General features: G+C 37.4%; 1 protein-coding gene across 7 annotated transcripts in view; it reads left to right on the top strand.

Moving 5' to 3' along the window:
- Nucleotides 1–457: 457 nt before the first annotated feature.
- The window catches only part of trps1 (trichorhinophalangeal syndrome I), a 146,963-nt gene continuing 122,213 nt past the window's right edge, over nucleotides 458–25,207 (top strand). The window contains exons 1-2 of one of the 7 annotated variants that reach the window (XM_064348432.1): nucleotides 458–792; nucleotides 7,879–8,141. Coding sequence is in view for 1 of the 7 variants with exons in the window: in XM_064348430.1 (XP_064204500.1) it covers nucleotides 1,093–1,102 (10 nt within the window). In the remaining 6 variants the exon portion in view is untranslated. The other 6 variants (XM_064348435.1, XM_064348434.1, XM_064348433.1 and 3 more) reach the window with 6 other exon arrangements.

A 25,207-nucleotide genomic window follows, 5' to 3' on the forward strand; every position in this document is an offset into this window, starting at 1 on the left:
GCCCAGTGTAGGTGACACTGAAATAATACATAAATATATTTTATATTATGAATTTCACATAAACACAATGCATGTATTAAGCAAGATGACTAGATAAACAACCAGCAGATCAATTTATGAATGAGTTCGTTTTTTCTATCCCATATTCATAAAAACAATAAACACACACACACACACCTGCAATTGCACGTCCTAGTTGTAGTGTGTTGTATAGAAATTATTTTATTTTATGGTGTATGCAATGTCCCGAAATTAACATTACTTTTACTTACTCAGGCATGTGGATAATATGGTAGACGGTGCATAGTTTCGATGCAAAGATGTCACCAACCGAAATTAAATGCGTAAACTCAGTCAACCTGTAGCATTTAAACACGTTTTACTTTCCTCATCTCAGTCCGGCGAGCTCGTGTCGCTGTCCCTTTAAGACCGTTCAGTCTAGGGTGGCGCTTTCCTCTGCAAGGGCTTCTTGATATTAATAGTGTTGGTGTCTTGAAACTGACGTAATGCTTGGAGTCTGAGGTCCTGACAAGCGATAACATTTCTGATAAAGAATTGAGATCACTGCAAACTAACCTTCTATTTTTTTCCATCCAGACACAGGCGTTTTTAATATTAAACACAGTCACCCCGATTCCAATTGCATAGGAGAAATTTGAAATCTTAAATCCCCTCAAACAAAAAGAGAAATAATACCCCGAGATCAACAAACAAACACAAAGACGGTTCATGGCTTACGCCAAAGCTCCTCCATCTTTCAGACTGCAAAGACTATTGCAATTTAATCAACAGGTAAGGAGAAAGAGAATCAATGAACGTTAGTAGGGCGGCAGCAAACAATGTGATGTGAATATCTAGTAGTTCCTGAATGCTGATCTCTTTTAGTAGCTAACGTTATGTAATGTTGGGAGAGCTAAGGGATTTCGTGAATCAGTTGTGAGCTACTTTGCTATGAAAAAGGAGCAGGGCTTCTCGGATTTCACATGGCATTTAGGTTTTGTTGGGTCAAATGCATGAGAAATTGAAATTGGCTACTAGCTAGAAGCAGTAGCCTTAATCGAGGGGTCACGTTCTGAGACAAGGAAGAAAAACATGATTTCCAGTAGGTTTGTGGCTTTTTCCTTCCCTTTTCTGCAAATCCTTTTCTTTGAAGCTGCCGTGAAACGTTCGTTCGAAAGATTGTAACGGATGAATTGGTTTGTTTTATGAAAATGATCCAGCCTGTCAAATTCCGCGCATTTTAAATGTGTAACTAGCTAGATGTGCTCTCTTTAGCCGCCGCATCACATGCATTTATTTGCATTGTTACAGCGAAAGAGCGTTGAGGACATCTAAAAGTTCATACTAAACTATACAAAACTTTATTTAAATGAACTACCGTTTGTGATAACGTAATGGTGCGTAGATAATATGACTAGTGTAGTATTTCCCTCCGAAGTTTGAAAACTTTTACAGTTCGATGTACCATTGATAAGAAAAGTTATGAACATTACACGTTCCACTATATGTGTGTGCGCGCGCGACTTTGTAGTGTATGGCTACCACACTTTTCAACATGGTTTATGTTCTTTGGTCCAGCTTCATTCGTAGCCTAGTTACACTACTTTATGCTGCATAGCCAGTGCTACATTTGAGTCTTGAAATTAAATATGTTTGTTCGTTGCTTCTGCTTTGCGAAGGAAGATTCATATTCACTTTAGTAAAACAACTGACCTTTCGGTATACAATATTATTTAAACACATTAACAGTGAATCCGTGTAATGTTTTCAGTGTGACTTCTCCTTTAATGGAGATCGACCAGCAGTAGTTCGGCGCACTGTGATGTAGTCTAGTTTCAGAAAAGTTTTAGTAGCTAGCGTGACTAAGCAACATGATATAGACAACTTACTAAAACTATTTGACCTGTTTCTTTGGTAATCGAAAGCTTAAGCATGGTTATTTTATAATAACTACAGTTTATGACTGTCGTGTATGCAATATTATCCACAATTTGTCGGAATTACTTTATTATTCTGGAAGAGTAGGGGGCGGGGGTAACGTGCCACAGGCTGTGTTTTTGTCCAAATTATTACCAGTTTGTCACAAGTTACTTTGTACAGTTAGCTTCCAGACTACAACGTAGGTTATTTTTTAAAAGTTCTGTTGTGTTTCTGAATACGCTACTTTGGAAAATTACAGTGAAACAGTTGCGTATGAAAGTGTGTAACCCTTTGAAAGTTAGTCAGTTATTTTATTTCAGAAATGGTCCCTAAACACTATTTTGGTTTTCCTCCACTTAATGGTTTTCAGAGGTGGAAAGTATCACTTTGTTCAGACCTGACAACAGAAGTCACCCGTTTCTCCGCCGAGCTTACTGTAGAAGTGGTTGGTAAAGCTGATTATTGTGACACAAAATTCCCATGTTGGTTCCAGTAGATGAATTGCAGTATTTCCTGTAAACTGTGAAACCGACTACACGCAGTGTCTGGAAATGATACGTCTTCTGCCCCTGAAAGCCCTCATTCTTGTCGGAGAAAGTGTGTTAATGACGTGGCCAAAGCAAACAAACTGCTCATCATTTAGAGAAAAATAGAAAAGCCTGCACTGAAAACCAAAGTTTCTAAATTTGTAACTAAGCGTGGGGAACAATGACGCTTTTAGTTTTCACTCCTACACAGATAATCTGTTGACTGTTTTATGCCAAACAGTCTGCAAACCTTTTAAGACCTTCAGCTTGGGTAAATTTAGATCATAAATATGTTAGTTTTATACGTTTTATCTGCAAATGAATCGCTCAGTTCTATGGAAGAAAAAAAACCTTGAACCCAACCATTGTTTATAAAGCTATCTGATAAACTTGTAATACTTAATGGAATTTATAGAGGTTCAATTAAGTCCGAGGAATATAGGCCATTCCAAGTCTTAGACGAAAGCAGCTTTTCTTAAGTTTTCAGGCTAAGGAAAATATTTTTGAAAGTGTCAAGAAAATACCGTTCTTTACTCCTTTAAACTAATAAATACTAGAGACACATGGTTCTGCATATCCAAAGTGACTGAATAGTTTAATGTGTATTTCAACTGTAAATGGGACATACTATAGTCAGTTTTACATTGTAGAAACCTTACGGCTGACAAATGAATTTGGGTCTCAACTTCAGTGGTGGTCTGCATTTGTTCTACATGGCTTTATAGTTTTCACAACATCTTATGAAAACTTAATCGCACTGAGGCCCTTCTTTTTATTGCATATTGTGTGCCAGATCCATTGTGTAGGAATAGGGGATAGCTCATTATAAACTAGTTGTGATAAATTCTTGCTCTTGGTTTGGAAAATAGATTAAAATTAGATTTACATAAATTGCCCAATATAGTTTTTTTTTTGTGCTGAAGCTAGAGTCTTTGACCAGAAATAATTGATCCCTGACCAAGGTCTTGTAATCATAGGGTTGCCTTGAAAAATTTCCTATTAATCAGATCTTCTGTGAGTATAGCCTACACAGTGACAACCGGTTGAATGTAATATGTTAAAGTAAATGTGATTTTCTTACCCGACCATAGAATTAGTTAAGTATTATTCTGTTCTGTCTTTGAAATGTTTTTGAACATTGTAATTACTGATCTGCACAGAAATGATCGCACATGTATTTGGAAAAGTCATTCTGTATCAAATTAACTTTTTGTAGATGCAACTTTTTATGCTTTTAAATATCTAAAAGTAAAATAAGATCTCTATAGCAAAGTTTCCTCTTGACTTTTGGACTTGGATTAACATTTCGTATGACTCCTTGTTAAAGTGCTCCATATAAATTTGTATTCATCTGAAATTATTTTTGAGTGCGTAAAGTGGCCTTTTCTGATTATTATGTAATCTAGAATATGGTTATTTATGTTTATATTTAAGCAAGGAAATGGTAACAAAGTGGTATGTGCTGCATTGGGCCATTTCTTATGATTTATGTAGAAAATTGTTTTTCCGTATATAAACAACATGACTATCTGTCTTTGTATTTATTCCAGATTACTTGTTTTATCAAGGTCGGTCGATTCAGTATATACGGCTGTAGCATTTTCAGTTCTTTCATGACAAGATGTCGCATATCAAATTTTAACATTCAAGCCTCAGTGTAAAGCTACATTTTTGTACAAGCACCGTTAAACTAATAGGGCGTGAGGAAGAAAAAAACATTTTTTTCATTTATGAAATTAAAGTTTGCATATCAGTATTGATTATCGGTGGGAAAAACAGATTGAAGATCTTTTGTCGGGGAAAAAAGGTATTACTGTGTCTTTAAAAAAAATGTTCCATTAAAAAGTTTTTGTAAGTGACTAGACACCTTCCCTGGTGGTTGTATTCATCCGACAAGGAGAGCAGGAAACTTTCGATTTTTTAATGCTGCCTGACGTAATGTCAGAGTTTACTTTGAAGTAACAGACAGCAGTAATTGGTAGCCTTAAACTTTTAATAACACTTTGGATTCATTCTGGCAACCAAGTGGGTTGTTTTTCAGATTTGCCAAAAAGGGACTGTGGTCAGAGCAAGAAAGCCTGGGTTTGATGCAGTTATTTTTATTCTTGTTTTTAAAATCTGTTATTTCAATTCTGCCCAGCTGAACTGTGCAAGATGCCTCCAAAGTCACTGTAATAGTTAGTGTGTTTTGGACAACTTCTAGTTGATAGATTTTATAACTTGTAGCGTCCTCTGTTGTGACATTTAATGATGCAGTGTTCTTTTTTTAAGTGTCTCACTGCAAGCAATAGACCCACACAATGCCGCGCAAAAGCAGATCCAGTCCTTCTGTTTGAAAACATCTCCCATGCGCCTCCCCCTGCCTCCTCATGCAATAACTTTCCAAACAACATGGACACATCGGCCACACTTGGCAAACATTTTCTTTCTTTCTTTGCCCCTGAGAAGGTTTTATTCACAGAAGGCTGTCAGGGCTATTAAGTTTATGCGGCAATGCACGAGAATACATGTTTATTAATACAAATTTTATTTAGTTGTAGTTGTGGCTGTTTTAGTAGTAGTCATCCAAGTAAATGTATTGTATAATTTTATGGACACTTGCTTACAGTAGTTTGGTTGACATTTCAACTGTCTTAAAACTCAAATAACCAGGGATGTATGATATGGGCATTCTGGACCATTTTCTTCTGGCCTTGTTCACCAATACCACTCTGTTTTTCATTATAGAACAAATGTGAACTACAATTGAGTTTCCACATTCATGGATGAAGTAGATGGTCACAGACATCAACTTACAAAGAAGTGTCCTAGAATATAAAGTATTTTTATGGCCTGAATAATGTCTGATATGAGTTTGCTGTGAGCACTATTAACTAGCAGTTTGTTAAGCAGAGAGCAAGAGTCTATAGAACTAATGAGTCCCTGCTTGTGTTTGGTTGGTAAGAAATTAGTATTAAATAAGAGGTTAAGATTTCTGCTGTTAGGCTACTTTTGAGCATAACATTTCAGCTTCAGGGGTCCATCGAATGTTGTCTCATCACATCGCCCCATCATATTGGCCAGCACTATTGCTTTAAGCTGTTGTCGGCCAATGACAATGCAGCCCCTATCTTATTGTGCATCCCTGCAAAAAACCTATTGCGTATCAACTATTCAGACGTGTTTATGTCATTGTGCATCGTTTTTTATTTATTTATTTATTTATTTATTTATTTATTTATTTATTTATTTATTTATTATTATTTTTTTTAATAATCTTGGCTTAGGAACAAGTCTATTTTGGTTAGAGGAAAACTGCAGAGGTTTTCTTTGAAATTTGCTGAATGCAAATGAAGGCCTTTTTTCAGAAGGGTTTCTGCAGGAGAGGTCTTTGTGAACCCCTTAGAAAATTTGGAAAGTAGGGGTTCACTCCAAGAAGTGTCTCAGAATACTCAGTGGACGTATGGCCCCAATAATTTCTGACATGAGCTTTCTGTGAGTACTGTTGAAAGTCAGGGCAGATCTTGTTAGGTCAGGTGCACGCAAGTTATAGTTATTCCTACAAGTGCCAAATGTATGAGCTGTAACTCAATTTCAAGTAAGTCAAGATTTTTCTCACAAAATCACACTGAAGAGAAGGAAATATCACTTGCTTAGTTTAGGATAAAGGCTGCTACCAGCCAGTTGAAAGTACCACTTAACTAGTGTTTAAAATGTTGTTTGTCATTGAAACGGAAAGAAGCTATGGAACAGGAGTGAGGCAGTAGCAAAAAGATGCGTGTATTAGGGTAAAAACACATGTGGGACAGAAGCAGAAGAGGAGGCCTATTGCCCTGGGGCAAGAACACTTTGAGCCTGGTGGCCCCAAATTGTTACCAGCCTGTATAGTATGACCAATACACTCACCATGCATTTGTGTGAAATTTCAAGTTCATACCAGGTCTACCAGGCTCTAGTGGGGCAACAAAATAAATTGCTTTTAACATGTTCAAACCCCCTTTGTTTGAGCAGGGAGTGAAAAGCAGAGAAAATGGCAGACACAGGCCATTTCAAATAGTGTTTCAAACCATGGTGGGTAATTTCTCATGAATGATCAAAACTTCTGGAGAGCAGATATGCTTCTCACTTCCATGTTGTTGGCCAGATGCAGCTACTCCATGAATATATTTCAGTTTTACAAATGGCAATTCAGAAGCTCCATAGTGAATTGCACCTGGGGTGAGTTTATACTGTCTGGTAAGGCGAGGGTTCTGTAGCGTGCTAAGTTATAGATAAGCACTTATTTCATTATTACAAATGATGGTCTTGATAGAGCAGGTCTCTTACAATCCTGGCCATAATCTGGGGGGAAAGATGGAGACAGACGATCCGTGTTCATAGCAGCCGTCTGAGCCATCATTTATAAATATGATTAATAGCGGAATAGTATCCTTTCTTGTACATGGAGCACATCATTATTTTTACATTTGAGGCCAATAATGGGGTCTGCTATTTTATCTGAAACTCAGCAGAATCAAATTGGGTAGGCTAAGCTTTGTACTTCTCCGGGTCTTGTATAGGTTTTGGTATGGAGAAGATTCTTGACAGTGTAGAAGGGGAGCACTGTCTGACTTTTTAAGGTAACTGATGGATAGCCTTTTAAAAAAAATGATTTTGTTTCCTCGTAACCCCACCGCATTCTTCTGTAAGGATAGCTCCTTCTGCCTTTCCTTCAGACAGATATACATACTGCTGTGTGGGGCCTACTTTTTCAGTTCTTTCCAGTAGTGACTTGCTCCGCTGTGTTGCCTCTTTTGGGAGAGGTGCCCTGCCCTTTGCCTCGGGTGGCCCTGGCGTTTAGGGGGTTGGAGGGTGAAGGGAATCCTGTCTACTAAAACTGCCCTTTCCTCATCTGTCTGCTGTCCAAGTGCTCCGATGAGTCAGTTAGGCTCTTTTTTTCTGTGTGAGTCTGTCTTTCTTCCATATTTTTATGCTTGCCGTGGTCTTCCTCTCTGTGTGGTCTGAGACTAGTGAAGTGGGTATGACTTAGCATAGTCTGTGGCACTGAGACAGGTTGGACAGGATGACTCTGAGAGGGAGGAAAAAAGAACCTTTTCCTAGGGAATGTTTATTCGCCTGCTTTTAGTTTGCCAGAGGACCGTCCCGTTAATGCACTCTTTCATTAATCAGCAATCTGCTTTCCGATGCTGGGAGTACATGTTACTGGATTTGTTTTATCAGTTTTTGGTGGAGTTAATTCTGTTTTCTTGTCACTGACTTCAGATACCGAAAGCCTTTGATAGGCCACATTTTCAACCCTGTTTCTCTGTGGTAGAATTTTCAGAACTCTCTTGGTCATTAATGTTTGCATGTACTGTGTATATGGATATACTCATTTCTTTCTTAATATTTATTTTTTTGTTTTATATTTGTTTATTTCTGTTTTAATTGGGTGTGGTTGCCATGGGAGAAGCTTTCGTGACATGTACAGCAATTGAACCCTGGACCATTTGTACCTGCAGTCTCCTTTGAAGAACTGAATTGAAGAGATCGACAAAACAAAATAAAAAAATAAAAAAAACAAAACAAAAAGGAATGCATTTAAATCAGCTATGGACATGGAATAAAGGATACTTGAAATCAGCACCAGAGCTTTGGATATTGTGGCAGTATACAAATGCCTCATTTCTTGTGGAATCATTAGAAATCATGCTCTAATCCAGTCTCTCAGCAGAGGTATGTATATTTTATTATGGGGTGAATAAAGGCTTGCACCTGGGCATTATGTATCATTATATCTGTTGAAACAATACTTTACCAGCGAGCATAAGACAATACTGTATTGTCATTGTCAACTCATTAAAATCCAGAAATCACATTGTTGAGATACTTAAATGTTTGTTTTGTAATATATTTGCATGAATTTCAATGCAGCCTTTCCTGTTCATCGATTTCCACATTTGGTGGCTGTAGCTAGAAATCTTGCTTTCTATGGTTGCTTAGGAAAATAAGGCCTATGTACTGGTAATATGTTAGGTCTTAAAGCATTATTTAATTCCACATTTTGGTGGTGCTATTCCGGTTGTTTCTGCAGATTGTGTCCGACTGCGCACACTGGTTCCTTCACCCACATCACGAAAGAAAGATAAAACAATTCACCAGAAAGTTGCTGGTGCTTTCTGTTCATTTGTGGTTTTATACAGTTCTTCTCTGTATGTGCAAACTAAAATATAATTTTCTGCTTGTTTGTGTTTCTCACGTAACCGCTTTCCAGTGAGAAATTGTTTCCATGAGGCTGCACTGTGAAGAGAAGGTTCTTTAATTATAGTTTCAGAATTCAGAAACCATTACTACTGTTAGAGTGTAATTTTACACATATAATGTGATTCCAAAATATATATATATATAATATATATAATCTATAGCATTTTATATAATTCCTATCAGTATGCATACTGAGGGAGTATGCCTACAAATAAAGAAACAAATAAAAAAAGGTGTGCTATTGACTGTCACCTGGATGCAATATAGTGAAAACAAAGAACCTGTGTGGTTTTTCTTCTCCTTTTTACATAGCCTATTTGTAATCAAATGTGTGGGACTCCTGTATGTACAGCTATTTGAGCTGTACTGCACATATAATTTACAGCTACTTTATATTTTCTAATGCATGCGCATCAGTGTACTATTTACATTTTTATAGATTATTTGAGTCATTTCACTTTTTTTGAGAATTTGCTGTCTTTGTATAAGGCTGGAAACCTATTTAAATGAAAAGAGTATATATCCAAAAAATCTACTATTGTTTTTGCTTTTTTGTTTACTGTCCCATGTTATTTTAATCATTTTCAAGGTTTTAAGTGTTTACTATAACCTAATTATAATCTCATTTGATGTTTCAGATGATAATTTGAATACATGCTGCTTTGCTTGAATCTCCTTTTGTCATTCTGCTAAACTGTGAATACATTCTAATGAAGTGCACCATAACAATGAGTGACTACAAGGTCTTTCCTTCATTGACATGGCACAAAATAATGTCTCTCCCGGAGTTATTTTCATTTCAGCAGATTTATGTAATTCTAAACATAAGGCTTTTTTCAGACTCTTAAGAAATCCAGCCATAGTCATGGACATAATCGCTTTCTGTATTCTAGGTGTGTGATGCATTCAATCTGCCATCTGTGAGGTATGAAGGAAGACAGATTAGCAGAGGGGTAAATTAACCCAATAAGGCTCTGAGCCCAGTTTACTACAGAGGTCAGTGTAAGGAGGCTTGGTTTTCCTTGGTTTTCACAAGGCTCACTATTTGTGCCAAGCTGTGTTTTTGTGGTTATAGGTGTTTTCATTATTGGAATTGTATTTTATTTGGTTTTGCAGTATTGAATTGCTTGTGCCTATGTCAGAAAATATATCATCGGAAATCTGATTTATAGCCTATAAAGTTCCAACCTTTTGATAGTGTATGCTACACATTTTACAGATATCAACAACTAATATTCAACATCAGTTTGTATTGTACTTGGTATTAAGGAAAACCTTATATTGTTTGTTTCAGTCCTTGTCTTGAGGGCCTACAGAAATATGTATAAACTGGCAACTAGAGTGGAGATCACTGAAACTGATAAGCAGACTCTAAACAGTGCTTTCACTCATATCATGTCAAATAGTTGTCAAATAGAGGTGATTTTTCCCTCTCATAGATTACAGTGGATTAGCTTATTATGTGATTATGGAAAAAACTCTCTAGACCTGAAACTATTTTTTTTCTTTCACTGCTTAAAAAGGCTTCTTGTGAGAATGTGGCTTAAATGCTGGGGGACCATATCTGTGTAATTAAAAAAAAAAAAATTAAGAATACGCATAATTAAGGAGTTTTTCATTTTAAGAATTCTTGTGCAGTGCACAGTATGTGGGACAAGGTGATTTGAGTTTCCTCTAGGTCTTTGTGGTTTTGAGTGAACTCATTAAAAAAAAACTGACATAGTTATTTTGTCTATACATTCAACTACTTTGCTACATGTGGCAATGCACATACATAGCTATTAGCTTAGATGTTGCTGTTAACATTACAGACATTACAGTGACCCACATAAAATATGACAGATGAGAGGTGTTGAAAGATGAACAAGAAGGGTATATTTATCATGAGGCATGGGCAGGAAGTGAAAGAAGCTACTGTAACTGTCATTTACCACTGTGCAAGTGGAATGAGTCTGTGAAAGTTGTGTCTTCTTGGCTATATTCTAAGTCTACTTTGGCTCCAGATGTTGGAACTAAGGCATGTTAGTGTGTTTCAAAAATCACATGCATGTATTGAGATATTGCAATACAAGCACAAGCAGCTCTCTGTATGGAACCTTTGATTGGTCTCGCACCATCATTCAGGAAATGTGGGTGTGCACAATGGCAATAATATGACTGCCAAAAAAAAAATTAATAAATGGGGAAAGGAAGAACATCTACTGACAAAGCATTGCGACTGGGGGGGTGGGGTGGGGTGGAAGAATAGGGTGTCAATATAGAAAGAAAATAAATAGAAGATATATTATGAGTTATAACCAATAATGGGTTAGGGTGGTTTGGGGTTTCTTTTTTGTCCTGTAATGAGTTGGTGTCTTGAGTCCCTTAAAAGAAAAAAGGAGGGTTTTTGTACAACATAAGGCTTCAGTTATCTTTTATCAACGCTCAGAGCATCTTGGATGCCACCATGTCACCATGTGACAGTCATTTGGGTGTTTACTAGCAAGCTCTCAGATTTCTGCCTTGATTGAAATTAATATCTGCCTTTTTATGAGAGACAGTGCTCTTGTAAACTTACTAAAAATAAAATTTTCCTCTGTCTGAGGTTTGCAATGAATTTGGTGTGGCGTTTTGGAAATTAAACAAATGGGCATTATCATACAGTGACTTCAAAGTTCCTCCTGTTTTAACTAAAGGCAAATGCAGGCAATAAAATCAGTGCTTCACTCCTCCACTGACTATATAGGCCTATACAGTGTGACAAATTCAATATCTGTATCTGTATCTGTTCAACCACCAAAATGATCTATTTCTGTATCTATTCAGATAGAAACCAGAGGTGGGCATGGCCTAAATCAGAAGTGACTGGAAAATATAGACAAATACTTGTTAAAGCTTAAAATGGGCCTTTACATCATCATCTTCTGTTTAATCAATGAACCTAAGTAGGCCTAATTGTTTTAAAAAATATATTTTCACAAACAAAACAAACTTTAGATAAGTAGTTTGATAGTACTGTAGCTAGATATAGGCCTACTGTAGGCTACACTGATGATGAACTGAACCCCACCACCTTCCTTGTTTAAAAGACAATGAACAATCAGGTAGGAACAAATTTTTCATAGGCTAACCTCAGGATGTTTTCTGATTTTCCATGATATTTATTTAATTTTCTAGTGGCATTTAACATTATTGCATTAGAATGTGGCACATTAACCCTACAAACTGAGTAATTCTAAATAAAGATTATTCCTAGCTTCCCTTTGAGAGCACTATACAGGCACTTTAAATAGCCAGGGGGTACGCTGACAGAGACTTCATTTCCGAGGCAATTTTACAGATCAGCTTGAATTCTAATGACTTTTTAAAAGAAAATAATGCAAGAGTGGGCAAGTAAGAAGAAAAAAAAAAAACTTTTTTTATCGTGGGTTCATGCAATGTGTCATAAAAATACAGAAGTTCTGAATAGGGATGTTTGTCATGGTAAATATTGGCTTAATTTACTTTGCAGTCACAACAAAGTTATTGAAAATCACAGAAAACTGAAAGAGGCAGAAATCACAGTAGTTAAATTAAATTAACAAATAGATCTCATGCACAGCTGTGGGTAATGATTGAAAGAATATGCACAACTATATGAACAGTAACTAGTGCTTGAAATTTCAACAAAAAGTCAGTCAGCTGCCGCTAGTAACAAATAGAAGTAAGATTCATTGATAGGCTGGTGCATTTAATCACTTCAATCTATCACGGCTTTGGGCACACACCTTGTTTTTCAGCAGGGAAAGATGGCAGGCCCATTTGGTGTGCTTTGACCTGAACCAGCCGCACTGGGAACTGTACAGCTTTTTGGGACCAGCTCACCTATGGAATCTTGCCTCTTAGTTTGACTTTTTGTGGCAGGATGAAGAGCAAGGCGAACTCTGATCTACTATGATGAGTTTGAGAGTGTTTCAGTTTCTGTCCAGGCCTCTCCTTGTAATTTACCATATGAGATTAATTTCATAGTTCTAATTCAGTTGTATTTCAGCCTCAGGGATGGTTTGTGTCTTGTCTCATGCATGTCAGTCGAATGCTGTCTCTAATCATGGGATTTATGCACAAGGCTTTGGAGAAGAACATCCTGAACCCCCCTCATTGCTATGAGAAAGTACAGCTCTGACCCTCTACAAGATGCAGTGAAGTTAAATTGCAGAGTTGAAGACTGAGATTAGTGTGCAGTTATAAATTCTGTGCTTTTCACTGTACCGGAGACGGTCAGATTGCAGAACCAAGTAATATGTATGATACCTCTGCTCCCCCCTGTCTAATGCAGATTCTTGTGACTGGCATCAGCCAACAAATAATTTTGTCACAAAGACTTTTTGGGATTGGCATATTCTACAGTTACTTCCCAGTTCACATCAAAGTGAAATCTAGAAAACATAACATAGTTAATGAGAATTGTGTATTTTTTTGAGAATTCGTATGATAAATTATTTTGTAGCGCTAAGTAGAAGTCACACCTGGTACAAAAAAAATTATTGGTTGCAAACCTCCATTTGGAAGACTGAGTCAACCTGCATGTGAGGTAATGGCAGCTAATTAGCTGAATTTTGCATGCGTTTCTCTCCTTACAGCGCACCTTATTGCAGTAACCTCAAACTCTGAAACACTGAACTAATCTAATTAGATCAAGAACAAGAAATCGCCCAGCTGCACACAGAATACAAACAAAGGACCAATTCATTCCCATGTGGCATTAAACAGAAATGGTTAAGTGCAAGGCTGTTGTTTTTAGTGGATTGTTTCCGCAAGGCCGGCACCATATGGTTAAGAAATGACCTCAAAAGGAGAGAGAAGGGGTGGGGAGGGGGCATATTTTAGTCTGGGTGATACAAGGAGGCTGCAAAAACAAAACACTGAAGTAAAACCTCTTAAATTAAAGAGTAATGTCAGAAGTACTGCATGCTCAGGAATTGTTTATTTAAAAAATCCATGCTGCATTAATCAATGTCTTCATCGTCTTTGTTGGCTGACGTCCTCTTTTTCTTTTTGCAACTACCAATCCGAATGCAGCCTTGATAGAACATTTCTGACAAAGTTGTATCACACATGGAGCAAAATCTGAACTGTACAATATTATACTCTTGGGCCTGTATGTCTGTTCTGTATCATCCAAAAGAATAAGGTATAACTTTTCCAGATGAGGTATTTCTTCCAATGATTATGAAATGTTGACCAATCAAATGAAGAATAATAGACACTTGATCCTGATTTGTGGACAGGTTTAGGGCTTTGATTTCATTTGCATGTCTGCTTCCTGGCTAGAAAGTAAGGCATTACAGTATAAGCTGGGAGACGATAATTGTGTTCCCTTTCAAAGTCCCTTTTTGAAGTTGCTTATAGCTAGGCTACAAAAAGTACATTGGTCCGTCAGGGTTGCAAAACGAGCATCAATGAACAATATGTAAAATCTTTTATCAAATTTTCCAGGATTTGTGAACAACAAGAAAGGGTAGCTTAACTAAAAATGAATCCAACATTTTAAGAGCTCTACACTAATTAGGGTCTTGCCATTTTAGCTTAATGTGCTGCAGTTAGGTAGCAAGCTTAACTCTGTTAGCTTGAGTTATATTGTCTTATTTTATAATTAAATATATGCATGGGTGGACTGTTTTCAATCCGCAATGCATGAGTGGTTTGAAAACTACTGAAATCCCATCCTTTTATCATTGTATGTTTTTAGATGAAGAACCATGCAATTACAGACCTCTGAGTACTACGTTTAAAGCAAAAGTTACATTTGTACGGTTTTGCTCACAGGTTTCAGCTTGTTTACCACTGACATGCCTGCCATTTTCAGGTCTCCTTATATACACTTTTCCCACCAGTAGGGTGCCAAAAAACCATTTCACACTGTGATTTGCTACCTTCTGAACTCCTTTTGTGGGAGGTCTGTGTATTCTGTTGAAGCTGTGTTTTCTGTCTTATGAACACATTTAAGCCTTCTGAGCTCACACTTGCAGAGTTCTGGCACTGCGTCACTTTGGACAGAGTGCACTTCGGATTCAACCTTGACAGAATGCTTGATGTTGCCCTCATCATTTTCACTTGCACAACTCTATAAAAATCATTGTCAGTGTCAGTGTTTTCTAAGTCATGTGGCAGCTAAGCTTCATAATACATTGTTGCATTTTATTTCTGTGGCAACTAATGGATGACTTATTTTTAATGCAATTGCATTTCAGTGATGATCTGACTAGCTGTTTTTTAGAATGTTCACACTAAATGTCTATATGTACCTGGGTTTCAAATGACTTACCTCATACTAATGTACTTGCAAGATACCATTAATGAACATCTCTTCTCGGCTTATTTGTTGTCCTGGCTTGGTCTGAAGCCATGTAAGTATGTTTTAAATAGATCGATCAAATAGATCACAAATAAAAGTTCCATGCCCTTCAATGTCTTGTATTGCTGATGATCACTCCAGTAGAAGAATGGAGACTTTCTCTCTTCTATCATGTCTGCTAAGTATGTAGTAAGATCCTGAGGGAGATGTAGGGTGTTTAAAATGTGAACCTGGGGCTATAGTGGTTCTTCCTAAAATACTGGAAATTAGTGTGTTGATGAGTCCCATGGTTTGGCATAGAACCTGATTATGCCAGTGGATGCTGTGTCCAGCAGCCCTGTACGTGATGTAATTGAGGGAGCTGTGCTCACAAAGTGACTTCTTGGGATGATTTGGTTGGACCATTGTACTCCTTCATGTAATGAATATGCATGTCAGTTGGTGAAAAGAAATGGTAGCTGTCTTCCAGACACAAAAGTTGTAGTAAGGTCCAGAATCTCAAATTGGTAGAAAGTAAAAATCTAGTATGAAAATTATTATTATTATTATTGAAAAGAGGTAGCAATGTTATTCACTCCAATGCTGATTTACTGTTTTGTGCTTATGTTAACCACTGATGCTGCCTGCTTATTTATACCCAATTTCCCCCTCCATGTTTTCTGTGAGTGAGAGCTCTCTTCCTCTCCCTTGGTACCTTCACATAATTCTTCTAGCATTCCTGTGGATGAGGCAGAGGGTGTGTTTTTTGCTGCTGCCGTGTTCCCCAGCACCCTTAGCACCTATTATGGTAAACTAGCTGCCTCCCTGTCAGGACTGCTGCACTGATTCACATCCCGCTCAGATTATTCGTGTGTCTCCTTTCAGCATGTTCTCCACTTCCAGATAGGAGATAAAATATATATAAACAGTACTTGAAGGAAAATGTAAATGTTTATAGCCTTCCCGTGAGGCTTATCTGATATTGTTCTTATTTATACATCCATGCGTTGCTTTAACTGCTCCACCATCGAAAGGCAGCCAAAGGCTTTTAGTGCTGGAGTAACACTGTGGTGGCGTTGGCCTGTAGGGAAGATTTAAGGTGACAGTCAGACTGCAGAAAAGTCTGGAGTGAACACTGGGGTGGAAAGAATAGTCTGACAGTAGAGAACCGGCCCCCACCCAATGGCCAGAATGCTGCTTATCTCCAGAATTGGAACAACATAGAATTACCCAAGAATTATTAAAAGGGATGTACAGAACAACCTCTTATTTATTTATTTATTTATTTATTTATCTATTTATCTATTTATCTATTTATTTATTTATTTATTATTTTGGGGGGGGGGGGGGTTAAAATATATTTTTATTGATAGTATTATCTATACTTGTGGCCATTTTACTGTATAAAATCAGTCTCATCATTGTTCCATCTTAGTACCTCATCCCCAGTGACCCAATATCTGAAGCTGATGTGTATGAAAATACTATTTATCACCTACTAAATCTCACAGTGAGTTTTATTTTTAAATGTCTATGTGGACGGTCCTATACTGTTAATGCTCTATAAATCAGGGCCCTTGTCTCATCTTTTGACTATTATTTTCTTGAGCCAAACTGCACAAGAATCTTTTGAAAGCAAGAGCAGATGAAATGACTCTGCTCTAAGGTCTGCATCTGAACAGCGAGGTCGGGCAGCCGTTAAACACACTGGAGCGTCCTTACAGTTGGTCATGTCATGTGCCTTCTTGGTTGGCCTCCTCTTTTTAAATTGCATTACCCAATTTGTATATACTTAGATGGCTGTAATACAAACAGGCTAGTGTGATTTATCATCCAAATAATTTTTTTGTTAAATTTTGCAGTATTCATTTAAAGAAGTTCAGTTCAGACGCATGGATGCAATTTTTGGTAACGTTAACTTAATATGACTGCACCTTTTTTACTTTTTAAAGATTTATCTCTTAAGTCACTGGCTCATTGAAAAGCTGCTGTGCTACATCATGTCTTATTTTGTATCTAATGTAGCTTGGATTGAGCTGTCTAGAGCTATATTAGACTCATATGTCAGGCATTTTGCAAGTTACTGTGGAATAACCAGTGTTACCTAACAGAAAAATATTTTTTACCAAGGCTCGGTAGCTCACCTGCTTACAATGCCAGGCTAGGTTCCTTCATCAGGGACTTTACCTTAACCAGCAAATCTCAGTGACACAAAGTTTGCACTTGAATTCTTGATCGTGTATTTACTGCAAGTTGAGCTCTTATTCCCTCTAAGCTAGTTAAGATGCATCTTTTTCATTGGACAAATACACTTGACTTTCCTTCAAAAATCATATTGTGCACTCTGACCAACAACTAATAGTAGAGTTACATAGTTGATTGAGCCAAAATTTAGAGTACATTATGGTATTAAATAATAAAGACAGCTTCCTAATGTAGGTGTGCAACTAGTTTTGCTGTTCTCTTCGACAACTGATTCTTCAAAGCTGATTGACAACCACCTTATTGTGACTTGAGGTGGTTGGTAGTTATTTGTCGTCAGGCTATTTCTTGTGAGCAGCTTAAAATCAAACCCACAGAAATCCTGACAAATCCTGTAACTCCTAAATGCAACACATTGTACAACAGAATTTGATTAGGAGGAGTATGATTTCAGACAGTGAATGTTCAAGAAAGACAACAGATAGGTGTGTTTAGGTTATTTACTAGGCTGAGTAGTCTGGCTCTACAGACAAAATCGGTAGTTAGAAATCTGGGAGTTATTCCAGATTCAGACCATCAGTAGGTTTTAAGGCCTCGCATGGGTGCAGTGACCCAGACTGCTTTTTTCATTTAAGAAATATAGTTAAAATGAGACCCTTTTAACATAGCAAAATGCAGAAAAGCTGACATCCTTTTATATCAAGTCAGCTGCACTATTGTATTGCTTTTTTTATTGGACTCCCTAAAAAAACAATTGAGAAACTATAAATTATTCAGAATGGTGCAACCAGAATTTTAATTGAAACCAAGAGGAGGGAGCACATTACTCCTGTATGCATTGCATTGGCTCCCTGTGTGTCTTAGAATTGATTTTAAGGTCCTTTTACTTGTTTATAAGGCACTAAATGGCATAGCGCCGACTTAAATTTCTGATTTCCTATCCTTGTATTTCTCAATGTGAGCTCTTAGATCCTTCGCTGCTAGTGTCCTCAAGGTACCAATGGTACTGTAATGTGCAAAAAAGTGGAGAAACTGCCTTCTGCTTTATGCACCACAACTATGGAAAACTGGATATATCAGTTGGCATTTTTAAAAAGCACCTTAAAACATACCTGTTTAGTCTCGCTTTTAATTGAAAGTTTTATCTAATATCCCACTCTTTTATATTCCTTTTCTCCTTCACTTGCATTGCATTTTATATATTGCTTTTATTCTATATATATATATATATATATATATCTACACATACATACGTGCATACATACGTGTATGTGTGTTGTATTGTGCTGCACTTTGAGCTGCATTTTCTTGTAATAAAAGGTAGTTTATAAAGAAGAATAAAAAGTTCTTATTAAAAAAAAGTTTTTATTATTATTATTATTATTATTATTCAAGAGACACACCACACAGGGTTTTAAATATCATGGATAAATTAGTAGACACTTGAGTCATGCTACTTTGTGATGTCCTTTTCTGCACCAGGATTACAAGGGTGTCAGCACTGCCAATGACAGATTGGTGACATGGAAAATTAGGAAGGAAATGGCGTAGAACTGCTTTCAAAATCCATTTAAGACATTTGCAAACATATTTTAAAAACTATAAGTGCCTTTATCTTAGCTACAGTGACACTGGTCTGGATTTAGTCAGCATTTCTTTGTTTACATTGACTGTCAAATCAATGCAAAAACCATCTTTGAGTTCAGAAATATAATTATAATGAAAAATTGTGTTTGCATTAAAAAGTTACATTTAACCATAAATGTGGATTGATTTTGGGCTATCAAGGGCCAGTACAAGCATGACATGTTAAAGGATAGTCATCCTTGTTCAATTTTGTTTATGAATTGTGGTATTTGCACTAAACCAATAGGTGCAATACTTGAAAACCAACATGAGCTAATTTATTCCCCCCTCCCCTTGTATAATAATGAGTTATGAGGAACCCACAAGGGGACAAATTTTGAGATAACAATTCTGAAAGCTTGGCGTCACATGAATTTATTTTACTAGTGCATTATAAGGAAAGAAAATGTATAGAACTGTCTGAAACTGCCAGACAGGCAATCCAGCCGGAGAATCCTTCAGAGGATGATACCGAAGTATGAATACAATCGGCAAGCAGTAGATTGTTCAGTTTTACTTTATTTCATTTTGCCTTCAAGCCTTATCTCTCTACTCACATTGTCCTCATCTCAGTTTGGGCTCCTCACACAAGCACTCCTTATGGTTAAAAAGCAATAAAAAATGATTTTTTTTGTTAGTTTTTTCATGCTGCCTCAGATAACATTTTACTAAGATGGTTCCTAAATACTTGCAGATGCATTACTCATGTTCACCCATGTTGCACATTCATATTTTTAAAATGATTTGCTCTTGTTTTTTGGGAATAGAAGAATGCCTGGATGTATGTTTTAAGGCCTCGTTTGAAAGTATTTTTCCTGCCCAAACCAGACTATGGTTGTTCATGTGTTGCTATAGCACACATCCCATGGGCAGTTCAAGGAATTTTACAGACTGTCTGCGCTGTTATATAGTTGAAGTGTTGCACGGCCTGTGAGTTTAATATTCCAGAAGTGAGGCATGTGGTCTACAGGTTGCTCTCATGCTTTTGGCAAAGTGTATGTAGACCATCAAGGACATCAGTAGCATTTTACTATTAGGTTCCCCACCACTGCTACGGTTATCCTTTAATTGCATATTTAATAAGCCAGTATTTTATGTGATTTGTCTCATTCTTCTCCATCTTTGTTTTCAGTACAGAAACATACACTAATGATACAAAAGTTAAAGCTTGTGCATCTTTAAAGTGTTGGCACATTCTATGTTGGGAAAATTCTCTACCTAAACTGTGTTTTTGTTGGATTTTACAGTCTCACAGTCTTACAGCTCACAAGGCCTGTTTCACATCGCAGGAAATTTCAGAAGTCAGTCAGTGTGATTTTTCTTGTGTTGGCTGGTCCAAATTGCTTGTTTGTTTATTGCATGACACTGTTGTGTTTTGCAGGTGTTACTTCTTCCATTATTGTCAGTTTTTATTTTTAAACCTTCTATTTGCGGCATTTGTTTAGGCCTCTAAAACTACTTGAGATTTTGTCATACAGGATTAGCTACTGCTGCTATCCTGGAGGGAATGGCTCTGGAGTGAGCAACTGGTGGTCATAAAGACTCCATAGTAATAATTTCAAATACTCAGTAAGAGAAAGGAAATTAAACATTTAGTCCCGCTGTAGGCTAGTTTAGCTGTCTGAAAGTCCTTCACTGGATAATGCAAAAACATCTCTAAATATAAATGGGGCTGTTGGTGTAAACCTTGCGTTTCACAAGTTAACACTCTGTGAAGCATTTGAAACTGTGATTAGAAGCCTCTTGCAAAGTTACCAATCTGTGTGCAAAAATTCATTTCTGGTCTCACAGCAGTGTCATAAAAAGCTGTTGCAATGTGCTGAGCCCTTCCAGCATGTGGGCCCTTTCCTGTTGCTAAATGCTCTATATTTTTAGGAGTGCATTGAGACTTGAGTGTCACATGGGCTGCTGGATTTTACACACAGACAGAAAAATGATCCCTGTACATCAAACCGATAAATCGAGGTAGCAGAGCTCCTGAAATGCAATTGTCATTGCGATTATGGCTGGAATATGGGAAAGTCTTGTACTGTATAGAGCTGGTTGCCATAAATTATTTCCAGTAAGTGCTTATATTTCCTCAGCCACCTTCCATTTGTTAATCGCTCTTTTGCACCATCTGCACCAGCAAAAACCGGTGGAAATTAAAGAAGGAAGGCTTGTTTAAATCAGAGCTTGTTTTAAGTCGTGAAATTCAGAAGACCTAGTATGTGCACTTACATACACATACAAAGGTGGAAAGTGGACCTTTCTGTGTTGAACTTTGTTGAAGGGCAATGAGAATAACTGTAGGGTGTGTGCTGAGCCCACATTCTTGCCATCTCCCTGGTCGTGTTCACAGGAACCGCTTATCTCATCCGTCCCCGGAGCTGTGATCCCTGCCCCACGCAGACACCATTCAGCCTGTGATCACAGGAAGTGTCGCGGGAAGCAGTTGTTCTCTGTTGTCTCCGGTTCCAGCGTTCACTGATTTAGTGTTCTGAGGGGAGGTCGTTCAGACTACAGACAGGGTTCTCCCAGGGAGGGGGATTTAGGTGGGGGAGGGGGAGGAAGCAACGCAAAGAGAGGGGACAGAAGTGGGAGGTGCTGAACAAGGGAGCTGTATAACCACTTGCAGGTGAAAAGGCCCAACACCTTCCTTGAAATTGCCTCTAAACCCAATATCCCAGAAGTGCTTGTAACAACAACCTCCTCTTTGGTAGATTTTCCCCATGTGATAAAAGCATTTGTATATTGATGTGAAATTGGGACGGGTATAGGTGAGGAGACAGTATTAAAAAAGTATCGCTGCCTGCAACAGATAACATTACTGGAAATGGACAAGAGTCACCTAATTCACCTTTGAAGTATAAGTGATAAAATGTGCTATCATGCTTTCTGACAGTTACACTGGCTGTTCAAGTTTACTGACTGTTCTCATTAAAATGTGCTGCCTGATAATGTTGTCATCTCAACAAACCGACATGATGACATTGTTTCTTGAGCTCAGCAGCCATCAACAAAGGGATACCAATATTCAAATTCACAAAACCAGTGGATGCATAAACATTACTATATTGCAAGATTGGCAGTGTGCAGTCTTGGGCCATCTCAATACAATTTTGCTGAACAGCTTTTCAATAAAAATGTCAACAATACACAACCGTGGCGAGACCCTAAAAAGATTAAATGAGCGATTATGTTAAATTAAACCTCGAACATCATTGTTTCAAAAGGAGCGAAGCCAATTGCCCTGTCTATAACTGTGGGTTCTTTTAGAGCTCTGGCTCTTTGAAGTGGATGGCCTTATGAATAAACATGAAGTTGGTGTGACTCAGGAGAGAGTTGTGTTTGTTGTATTGTACTTCAGCAACGTGCCACGTAAAAAGTTCGGGTGAGGCTATTAGTCACGGCCCTTCCTTTTGAGACCAAGCCCCTTTTATGTTCCTCCACTTGGAAAATGGTGGGCTGAATGGAATTTTTGTGAAGGTTTTTTTAATGCATTATTTTCATATGTAGCCTACTTCTCCCTCTGCAGGCTGGAACTGCGAGTTTGGATACGGCAGGTCTGTCTGTCTGTGGGCTTAGCGTGTGAATGTGTGGTTTGAGCTTCAGCGAGACTTCTGCTCTCTGAGTCAACCTAACTATTATTCACTTTCTGTAGAATTAAAAAGGCATGCATTAGAAGATCCTGTCTAAAGTAAACACAAGCATAATCCTAATTGTGCCCCAAGAGTAGGTCTTCCAGTCAGCAGTTTATTGGTGTGAAATTATAATGTATGTCACATGCTGAACTTAATGTACAGGGATGATGTAGGAGAACGATTTTACTTTTTTCCCATTATTCAATATGCTTAGATCAAAGATATTCTTTAGTGTTTTGTTTTATTTTAATTTGCTTGTCAGCCACTTAACAGCTGTAGCTGTGAAAGATGTGCTTATAATCCATGACACAACCCTGCAGATAATATTCATATGTTGCTAAAAATCTATCAGCGCAGTTGTGCATCTCCAGAGGCGTAATTCTCCCGAAGGAGCAGCCTGGTTTCTCGTATACCTTTGCAGATTTATTTTCTGCTTGATCAGTTCAATCAAACTCTGCCCCTCCTGTCTGTGAAGTTATTCTGGAATTAAAAAGGAGCTACGTTGTTTTTATTTTGTGTATCGGTATTTTTTTTCCTTATTGTGTAATTCAAGAACTGTTGAATATTGAGTATTTTGTAGACTGACATTATTGGACATCTGAACAAGACAGATCCTGCAAATCCAGATCGTCCTCAAAAGCCTGAGTGTGGGACTTCTTTCCCGGACAGGAGATTAGCATGCTGTTCTGTGTTGCTTTCCCTCTTTTTTGTACTTAGTGAATAAAGCCTTCTTCTTCTTCTGAAGCCTGCGGAGTAAAGAAATGTGATTATATTTGTCAGAAAGTGGCGTCTCTTCCCTGCCTGTTTGCGTCTAAAGGTGGAGCTGCTCGGGATTCTGATTTGTATTTTCTAATTTTTCCTCCTGTAAAATAATCTATTGGAAAACTTGGGGGATAATGTTTCCTTTCAGCTGTCACTCATCCATATATATATATATATATATATATATATATATATATATTATTATTATTATTATTATTTTACAGTTTTCCTTTAGCAAGGTAGAATCTCAGTCAATGATGGAGTTAACTATAGATGTGTAGTGGAGGTACTACCACAGAATAAAGTCTTGAGTTGACATATGGATATGTATTTTACTGTGTTGTGAATTTAAAGCATCACGCAGTGGTGGCTTTGGAAGAGAGAGCTTGATGCAAAAATACTGAAATGGTTTCTTTTTTACACACGCAAATATGTACTGTCCACATGTTATTGAAGACCCCCAGATGTTTTGGCAATTTATCTGTCCCTATGCTCACTCTATTTTATCATTTAGAACCTAAATTAATTTGGGTGCACAGCAGAATTAGTTCAGTAGTCTCAGTGCAATAATATTGCTTCACATCATTTCAGGTCCCTCAGTCAGATAGTAAAAATTTGGAACAGCAATAAAAAAAAAAAAAACTGGGACATAAAGTTGTAGAAAGGAACAAATCAGAAGGGTATAAAAAATGTAAGTCAATGAGTATCCCCTTGAACGTGGTCAGCTCAATCAGTAGGTGGGGTAGGTGTATTGCCCCCCAGAGTCTCCCTGGTTCAGGCTGCATTTGAACTCAAATCTTCGTCTCAGCAGCTAAAGACAGAACTAGTTGTCTTCATAAAAATGGCTCTGTGGAAAAGAGCAGTCCAGAAGGTCTGTATTCAGGAATAAGGCCAAATTTTGACCATAAATTTGCCACTGACCTTATTTCATATTTTGCCCACCCCGAAGCACAAGTGATTTTGTATGATGTGTAATATTGCCTTGTCTTCTTCCATACTCTTAAAATAAAAGTCTGCATCTGCATTTGGAAATTTGTTTGCTTTTGACAGTAGTCTGCATCCATAGTGACAGAAAATCCTTTGGATTACAGAAACTAAAAAAGTGTACATTTTGCTGAGGCAAATTTATTTATTTATTTATTTTTAATTAAAAAAGCTGGTATTTGCCCAAGGATGAGTTAATGCAACACACTGTAACTTGCCGATTACATTCTTCTTTCTCACTGGTGGGAATTGGTTCTCTGCTTGGTTTTATTCTTTTGACATTTGGCTAATGATAATTAATGGCAAACACTTTATCTTACAACATGCATATGTGTTTTTCATAGACCCTCTGCACAGTTGTAACATTACTCCTTGGACAGTATTGTGAATTATTTTTAATGCTTCAAATGAGATTAAATGCCAAAAAAAGACAGATTGCGGCCAGGATATTCCTCCTTTCCTGCTACAAAGTCTGTGGTGATGACATCATAAACGGCACGCAAAAGAGAGAGGGGAAAAAAGCAAAGGAAAAAAGTTAATATGTAAAGGAGCTCTCTCTTAGACATGACCACACGCATATGGTATGTCGTATAGAACCATAATGGAGCAGACTCCATGTGTTCTATTGAATATGTCGATGTTGAAAAAATTATAAAACCAGCCCGATTGAGAGCCGAGCAAGATTTTCTTGTCATCTTTTGTATCGTCTTGTCTTTTCAGAATTGTTTGAAAGCACAGACTGTGGAATATAAGTATAACAAAACAATAGTGTTAATCTGTCATAATTCTCAGTTATATTCATATTTAACTGCTTCGTGTTTTCCAGTTAGGAGCATACTCGTTTTTACGAATGTAACGGTTTTGCTCCCTGGTCAAGGGGGAGAGAAATCTGTATTATCAGAATTTTCTGTTTTGATTACTGCTATTTAATGAAACAGTTACTGTGGAAAGTGAACTTGCACTGCCTGGTTGCCTTTTGCTTCTGGGGACTCCATTCTTTGCCTGAGTAATCACAAAGTTGGTGAGGGAGTGTAATTTGGGCATTGGTG

Source organism: Anguilla rostrata, chromosome 8, assembly GCF_018555375.3.
Source record: "Anguilla rostrata isolate EN2019 chromosome 8, ASM1855537v3, whole genome shotgun sequence".
Taxonomy (NCBI): domain Eukaryota; kingdom Metazoa; phylum Chordata; class Actinopteri; order Anguilliformes; family Anguillidae; genus Anguilla; species Anguilla rostrata.